This window comes from Nelumbo lutea, chromosome 4 (genome assembly GCF_056320005.1).
Source record: "Nelumbo lutea isolate HS-2025 chromosome 4, American lotus-T2T, whole genome shotgun sequence".
NCBI lineage: Eukaryota > Viridiplantae > Streptophyta > Magnoliopsida > Proteales > Nelumbonaceae > Nelumbo > Nelumbo lutea.
Window position 1 is genome coordinate 85,383,476 of NC_142687.1, and position 9,322 is coordinate 85,392,797.

Below are 9,322 nucleotides of genomic sequence, written 5' to 3' on the forward strand. Positions count from 1 at the left end.
TGTATTCCTAATCCTAGGCCCCTTGAGGCAAATCCAAACAAGCCCATGTGGGGGGTTTGGAGGCAATGACACTGAACCAAATTTTTGGTCCTAAATATAATTTATGTTTTTCGTAGCAGTTCATTCTATTTTATGATTAGGGATCATAGATCAGTTGCATCGTAGTTGCATCTTTAGTAGAAACATTGTTATCTAAGATCCTGTCTGCAACAACTAGGGCTTCAGGTATTCAAAAGTTTTTTTTTTTAAATTACGACACCATTACCAGTGCATAAGCACAAATAAAAGGTAATTTAGAAGTTAATAGGTCATTACAAAGGTGTGAAAAAACATAAAAATAAGTAACCAAAAAAGAAAACTCATAAAAGGCATGTATCTGGACCAAGGCACAAGGCCCACAAGCACATGCCTAGGTGAACCAGGTCAGTGCCTTTCGAAAGGAGTTGCACCTAAGTTGAAGCAAGGCAAATGCCTTAAGATATGCCTTGCCTTTGCACCTAGGTGTGCCTGGGGCATATCTCCTAAAATACTGGATATAAATATGTAAAATAAAATGAATAAATTTCAAGTTTTCCCAAGATGAACATAACAAAATAAGCAAAATGAAACTACTAAAACCTTGATCTTCTCTCAATATCTTAGTTTGCAATAACTATCTTTTGACTGTTCCTATAGCATTACCACATAATCAGCACATGAGCTTTTACTAGCAATGACAGAACAAAAGTAGGGATGCAAACAGATCAGATTGGATTCGAATCAGGGTATATCCGATCTGATCCGATAGTACATATCTGAGATCTGATCGGATCTCATAAATGGAGATTTGAATCTGAATCCGCTAAGGATGTCAGATATCCAAATCTGATCCAATCCAATTTACATTCTGAAAAGTTTAATAAATTATTAAAAAGAAAAAAAAACATTACAGATTATATAAAGAAAAACAAAAAATATAAGTATTTTTCAACTATTTTCATCATATATATTATCTTTTTATAAAAAAAATTACAAAAAATGTAATATAAATATATTTATAAATAAGTATGTTAATATATACATGTATATTTATAAGTAAATATGTTTATAAATATATACATATATATAGGTTGGATCGGATCGGAGGTGATCCGAATTCGATTCAATTTTCAATTGGATCCTATTATCTGACCCAATCCGATCCAAAAATCCAACAGAGGGTTATCTGAATCCGAGAAAAATAGGATCGGCTTCGAATTGGATCATGATTCGATCCATTTCCACCCCTAAACAAAAGGGTGCTGAAAATTGATGAGAAGTTGTATCAATGGTAAAGTAAAATAGGGAAGGAAAAATATTTTGAAATCTTGTGTTCTTTGTTTTACTTTTAAGCCCCCCTGGATCATGGCTGACCAATCAACCTATGTTCCAGATTTATATACTCACCGAACTTATAAATTAACCTTAAATTAGAAATATTAAAGAAACTAATAATAATAAATTATGCAAGAACAATCTAATACCTGGAAGAGCCAATACTTCAGAAAGAGCAGAAGCTTGATCTTTTGGAGCTGAATTGACTTGACTTGCAGGCTGGCTTGGCAAGTTTCTGATTGCCCCATATTCAGCATGTATCTTTGATTTGCACCAAACACCATATAAGAAAGTTACAAGGCAGATCACAGTTCAATGAAAGAGAAGCATTTCACAGAGGAAAGAAAACAAAATTGTAATAAACAAGAAACAAGAGGAACAAGAACATAAAGGTAATATCAAGGAACAAGAACAAGAACCCTTGGCAGGGACAGGGAGAGCACTCCCTGGCTCCCCCCACCTCGGAGGTCCCCGCTTTGTGTGTGTGTGTGTGTGTGTCTTAAATTTGTGTAAATACTCTAAAAATATGATTGGATGTGCTTGAATATATTTCAATATGTTTGAATATATTTGGATCTATTTTGATAGGATTGTAATTGTAACTATTTTATTCAAAAAAAAGGAATGAAATGGAAATAAAAAATAAGATGAATCTGACAGCATAAAAAGTGGCAGCGAGTGGGGATCCCCGACCAATCCTTGTTGAGATTGGGATGGGGAAAACCTTGTCCTCATTGGCGGGGACAAAGATGGGGATTTTCCTAGGGATGGTGATGGGGAGTAGCTCCCTGTCCCCCCTGCCCCATTGCCATTCCTATTGCCTTCTTCATCTTATTTAGCATCTCTTTCACTTCATTTATTGTAATTTTATGAAGGCTCGTGTTATTTATAACACTATTAGTATGATTAATATCTCCCTCCACTAATACCCTCTACGTGTTGTTCATTTAATAATTTTGCAAAATAGTTTTTCCATCTTTCTTTGACTTCCTCATCTTTTATCAAAACTCTTTGATATTCATCTTTAATACACCTAACAAGGTTTAAACCCTTACCTTTCCTTTCTCTCATCCTTGCTAGTCTATAAATTCCCTTTTCTCACTCTTTAGTGTGCCTGGTTTATGATAGATCTCATCGTAGGCCTTAAATTTAACTCCATTTACTTTCTTTTTTAGCTTTGTTCTTTTCCAAGTCTTATCTATTTTTAGATTTTTGCCGATCTTTGTAACATGCTTGTTTTAACCCGAATATGTTTTTAACCTCTTCATTTCACCACCAAGTTTTTTTAGCACTTTTCCATTTCCCTTTAGATTCTCCTACAACATAAGAAAACCAAGGGCTATATTAACAAAGAGACAAACAAAGAAATATTTCATTCTAACATTTAAAATAATATATCATGAAAGGACACATTAATGCTCCAAGGAGTAAATAGAGCAAGAATAGACACCTTTCTTTTTCTCTAAACTTCTAGAGAGTAGAGAATATCCACCAACACCTACCCAACAACAAAGATCTAATATCAAGCATTCAAGCTCTTCCAAGCCACAGCCAACATAGTTACCATTCTTAAGGATTTTACTTGAGAAATATAAGAAAGCAATACCTACCAAAAATCAAGCTAATTCTCAAACCAATGAAACAAAGGCTCTAGCACAGTGATTATCTGTTGTATTGTACATTACTTCAGACATTCATTCTGAACCTCTGCTAGTAATTTGAGAACAAGAAAGCTCCCCATTCAAAATATTAAAAAAAATCACAAAACTACATTTTGTTCCTGAAAAGAAAAGTCAAAGAAGTTTTCATCATTCAATAACTTTATTTCCAATCTCCCACAAGCGGTTTAAACAATTCTCTCATGTACATCTTTTTTGTCATTTAATGAAGTTTGAAGTTACTTGTTTCAAAAGAAAATAACAACAGACTATGGCTGTGTATGACATGCATGGTAGACATGCCACTATTGTATTTTACTACGATGTTCTCCACATTCTGATAACTTAATTTCATTGATTATTTATCCCTTTACAGCATTATCACGCCATTCCAACTTCATCCACATCTATTTCATCCTAAACCTAAGCTCCGCTGGTTTTATCTGAAATGTTTCTGGTCTTCCCAATCAACTTGGTTCAGGCAAGTATGTTTCTCTGAAAAAGAAATTAAGATTGACCATGCCAACAACACTAGTGTACCTCCACAGAAACCCCTTATGACTTATGAGGGCGTTTCTACTACTGGCATTGGATAAGTTTATCAGTTTCACCCAAGACACTTCATGCCAAAGTAACCAAATTGTTGGTGTTACATTTCCTAAAAGTCCAATCATCTATCTTCTCTCCAATTTATGTATCTTCATAAAACAAACCACACATCATCTATCTTAACTCCAATATGAATTCCATAATCACATAACATAATTGCAAGCCTATAAGATTATAATAACAAATGATGTATGGATCTTAATACAGGAAAAAAAAGTCTGCTCAGGGCTTCAACACCCTATGCAAAATGAGGGGATTGTTCAATATAAATGTTCTAATCAAGGAAAACAATACAAGTCATTTGTAAATTTATACACAGGTCACGATCTTCATGTTTGACTATGTCTAATATGACCTCCCTAATCATGAATTGTGAGTCGGTGCTCTATTGGCATAAATCAATTCAAAGTTGCCCTTAACCATGGACATGGAAAATGTAAGCGCATGCTAATGATGGCCATCAAGCATCAATATGTATTTCAGCAGGTCCCAACTCTATTGGAAGTCAAAACGGTTGTAACTTTGATTCTCTATTATCTTGCTATTTGTTGCAAAAATTGGGATAAGGATTACCCTCATGTCTCATATGAATTATGATCTACTTGATCTGGCCCCTTCATGTTCAGATGATGGTTCCAACCAGCCTCTTTGGTTTACTAGGGCAACAAACCAGTATGTACTGCCTTGACATGCCTATATCAATTTTATACCGCAAATAATGGGTCATTAGTCATTACACAAATACACGGTGTTAGATGGTCCTAGTTATTCGGGGTGTTGGGTGGTGGACCTGATATAGACCTGATCTTTGGCATCTTTTGCACAAAGTGGTTGCTCTCAGACCAACACAAGTTCTCATGCTTGTCAGACTGAGATTTTACCTTTGCACCAAACAATGTATTGTCCCCCTGCACATCAACAGTCTTGCTCGATGGCGAGCAATCAGGAAAAAAACTAACTATAACACTGTTAATTACACACCCAATGTTAACTATTACCTTGAGGATTCTGCATGTTCCTCGAACCAGACTCTCATTCAGAAGAATGTGATATATATACCCCACAAAACTCATGACAAATAGTAATTGTCGCAGTTCTAGCTTGGGGATTGTGTGCTACAAACCATTCAACGAAGATAAAAAAGGATTTAAATCGAAAGGTTTGCTCCGCATGTGAAATAACTAATCATAGCTAAATAATTTCAGAATAAAAACATTGGCACTCATAGAAACTAATGAAGTGGAAACCAGTTAAGATGATACTGACCTTGTAGCTAATCCGCAACTTCTTACTGTACCACATGCATACGAGGTAAAATAGAAAGATTAGAATACTATAACAACCAAATAATACTGAGAATGGAAACAGACGACAAAAAAAATCAAATTATACTGAGAATTGGTTCAAATAGAAGAACTTCATGGAAGCAAGAAAACAACTAAAGTAGGGGTTCCCTGGAGAAGTTTGGAAATATAATAGAGAGAAAAAAATAAAGCATGGATACCTCTCAGGATCGGGAGGGGCGAAGTGGCCATGTATGGGGGAGAAGAGATCGAGTGCTCGTTTTAATGACTTGAAGCTGAGTTTCTTCAAGGACTGTGGCTCGACGGGCTCCATCTCCGACGTCGGCCCCGGCATCTCTTTCCCTCTCTATTTTACTTTCGGCTGACTAAAGAGGCGTGGCCAGAATGCTAACCAAAATAGAGGGGACTAGGGGAGGGCCGACAGTGTGCAAACTGTACCGGGTTAACTCGGACCCAACTCCAAAAAAATAAAGTGAGATTGGGTTGGTTGAATGTCGGGTTGACGTTGAAAAATACGAACCCGGCCTAACTTCCGCTTGAGACCAGCTGACCAGGGAAACCGACTCAACAATATACCGGATAGATACGATATGCCATGCACGTATCCAATAAAAATTCATCAAGTGGGTGTTTTGCATCGATGTTGTTTTTTGAGAAAACAGCTTCATATCAGAAAAAGCGGTGCTTCAGAAAGTGGCCTCTTATTTGATACTGTTTTTTTATAACAAATATTGTTTCATACCACATATTGGAAATCAAGAAAGTGTAGTCTAAAGTAATACCAAATTTGATGTTTTCTCAAAAACAGCTCGATGTTGCTAATAGTGCAATGATATAGCATCAATGTGGCATCATCTTAAACATTAGATAATATGACCAATATTGAAAACAGTTCTACTACACTGGTACCAAACAAAACCAATGTTGTTTTCCAAGAAAACATCATATGTGGCAGCACTGCTTCCAAATGAAAAATAAATATTATTTTATGAGAAAACAATGCTTACAACTCACACATGCCCAATACCGTTTTTATGAAAAAATGGTATAATGTTCCAAACACCAATGCCAAATACCTACCAAATTTCATACTTTTTAAGTCAAACAAAGCATCAAATTCGGGGTTCTCTTTGGTCAAAGTTATTCTACTATCATGTTGCATCATGGCTATCATTATGTAGGGATTTGGGATTATAAATTAATTCCACCTCATAAATTTTTATATGTTTGTACAAGTAGTAAGTGACAAGTGAGGGAATTTATTACAATACAAGAGATACTATAGCATAGGTGGGGGCTCGAAACAATTTATTAAAAAGCTATAAAAATTTGTGATGAATAGCAAACCATAAATTCCCTCTTTATCGTACTCTAAATGACTAACTCTTTGATTGATTTAAAGATTTAAATATTTAGATAATTATCATTTGCAAGTATTAAGGTGCTATTAAAATATTATAATTTAATTCAGGGAAATATACTTAAACATATCTTGAATTTTCATAAGTTGACTTAAACATACCTAAGATTTTTAAATAGATTCAAATATACCTTGTGCGCTGATCCTACTAGACTAAAACGTACCTCCATTAGTGAAACAACTAATTTAATAATTTTTAAATCCTATTTTACCCTTTCAGATAGGAAAAGTGAGATGGAAGAAGAATAGAATTAGGCCATTTCTAGATTAAAATGCATCAATACAACCCCTTTCATCATATTGGGGTGCATCAATATTTTGAACCTTGTGGAAGTAATGATGTCAATAGCTTGGGTTAAACGAAACGTCACCTTTTTAATCTGATATTATCATATTGGATTTGGCATTTGAGGCACCCTGGAGCAGGTTTTTAAAAACAAACATGAAGCCTATGTTGATTTGTTTTCCTTATAGGCTGGTCAGCCCATGATAGATTAGCATATGTTTATAAATTTGGATTTACTCTTCATAGAGCATTCCTCACACTAAGTGACCATTCAAACAATTCAAGTGCTTGGGGAAGGATGACTTGAAAACTTTAGAGTTAAGGCTAGTTAAAGTAGATAATACCCATATCAAGAATGCATTTGAGACCATATTTTTAGGGTGATTAATTATTGGCATAGATCGTCATTTATTGCTCAGGCGTAAAGCACATGGATTTATTGTGTGACTTGTGCCACATATATACACATACATACACACGCACGCACACAGAGACCACCGCACATGAGTTCAAAATTTTCATAGTAGAATTTGAAATTTTGAAAGAAAATGAAGGATAAAAAGGTTACAAGGTATCTTTTAGTCTTTCTAAAAAACTCAAGATATGTTTAAGTCCATTTAAGAAAACTCAAAGTATATTGTTTTACCCTTAATAAGCATGGTTTTTTTTTTTTTTTGTATTGAACCGATAGCATGGCTCGAAACCGCATCACTTCTAGGACTACCCAATCTATGTACTAACTGAGCCACCACTCAATTGATAGGCAAGCATGTGATTGTGTATGTGTGCATGCAACTATGCAGTATGAATACGCATCAATAACTTTAAAGGTAAATTACAACAGCCACCCTATACAACTATATCTCAGGAGACAATGACATTTAAACTCCCAAACTTTGTTTTACAACAAAGACCCTCCTTAACTTTTGAATCCCAACATTTTATCCTTGTCATCATCATTTTGTTCGTTAACTTCATAGAATATTCCTTTCAACATTTCTAAAACCTCAAATTACCCTTATTTCATTTTACGATATTACTTTGCTTTTATTAACCTAGTTTTTTTTCCTAAAACCCCAAATCTTACATGTTTCTCTGACTTTCTTTCAAAGTTCATATTAAAGATGCTTTAAGAATGATCGGTTCATCAATGTCTTGAGAACAATTTGTACTCTATAATGGTTATTTTCATCATTTTGATATTTATTATTGTTAGCGCATAGAATTTTAAATGGGATTAAACTGATTTACTTTCACCACCAATCAACTCTAATTTTTTGTGTGTTGGGATTAAACTGATCCAATAGGAACACTTGACACTATATGAGAATCCCATTTTTCTCAATAAGCATGTTGTTGCCTATATTTAAGTATTCAAATGGGTGAAGATGGGTGGATTAAGTTGGATTGTGACCCGTGTATAAAAGGGCAGACCAATGCACAATGCACGAGACTCCACCAATGTGGGGGATTACGACTCATGTATGCATTAAAAATATGGACTACTAACAGATGTGGGTGGTTGGTGGATGGGCTGGCATTGTGGTTGTAAATGGATAAAATCAGGCAGTACCCAGTTTCAAATCCAATTAGAAATCTAATATCCAAATTCAATTTGATATTTGATGGATATTGAAAATTAAATTAATGTTTGAATTCAAGTTCAATTAAACATTCAAATATTATTAATTACTTTAGATATCTAATAAATATTTTATTTATATACAGTATAAAGTTATATAAATTATGTACATAATTTAAATATCATATATAAAAATTCTATAAATTTTTTTAAACATTTTATATATTATATAAGAATTAAATAATTAGTTGAATTCAAATACTTATTGAATCAAATGAGGTTATATATATCCGAATTTGATCAATTATGATATTTGAATTATCTACATTCGATTGGATTACATTGAATCGCAACATTCAAGACTGAATTTTCGAATACCATTGACACCCCTAATTGTCATTCAACCCAACCCATCCATTTCCCACCCCATAAGGCCTTAATTGGGATATAATGAATCTATGAACGTGTATGACCAATGTGACAGTATTGTCCACTAAACCCCCTCCCTAAATTTTTGTAGTCCCTTCATGATAATGGGACAATCTTAATTCCTAAATCTTATATGCAACTCCTTTTTGTTTGCATCTCATATAATGGGGTGAGCTGCACATGAATGCCAAAACCTGTGCTAAGTGTTTCTGAGACCTTTGGTCAGTAAGATAATGGAGGGTAATGTGAACAAGTTAGCCACATGCAAATTTTCTTTTTAAGCTTAAAAGGCCATTTGTGACTGGGTGTCATTCACCTCTTTTGCAGCAAAATGCAGTGATTGGTTACACATTTACACTACACCAATGCGCTTTGCTTGATAATCAGATCAAGTAGGCACAAAGTTGTAAGCATGGTCAATGAGTACGTAGAAATTTTTTTGACACATGTCCCTTAATATACTCATTAAACGTGCTTACTATATTGTGCCTACTAGATCCTGTCCCCTTTCTTTGCATCGCGTGGTCGCGTTTACCTTCAAACAAGCAACTGAAAATGTTTCCCTGTGAGCTTGGATACGGAGAGAATGATATCAAAGGAACTTAAGGTCCGTTTGGTTTATAGTTGGAATTGGAATCGGATCAGATATGAAATAGTCCATTCAGATTCTGATTCCAGACC

At 34.6% G+C, this 9,322-nt stretch overlaps 1 protein-coding gene across 2 annotated transcripts in view; it reads right to left on the minus strand.

Annotated features, from left to right (window-relative positions):
* PRL1 (pleiotropic regulatory locus 1) overlaps positions 1-5,363 on the minus strand; it is a 54,726-nt gene extending 49,363 nt beyond the window's left edge. Inside the window, exons 1-4 of one of the 2 annotated variants that reach the window (XM_088984706.1) lie at positions 5,125-5,338; positions 4,887-4,911; positions 4,619-4,735; positions 1,503-1,614 (exon numbers count right to left, since the gene is read on the minus strand). In XM_088984706.1, coding sequence (XP_088840832.1) covers positions 1,503-1,614; positions 4,619-4,735; positions 4,887-4,911; positions 5,125-5,258 — 388 coding nt within the window. In that variant the 5' untranslated portion in view covers positions 5,259-5,338. Of the gene's footprint in view, positions 1-1,502; positions 1,615-4,618; positions 4,736-4,886; positions 4,912-5,124 lie in introns of both variants that reach the window. The other variant, XM_088984707.1, reaches the window with a different exon arrangement.
* Positions 5,364-9,322: the final 3,959 nt, after the last annotated feature.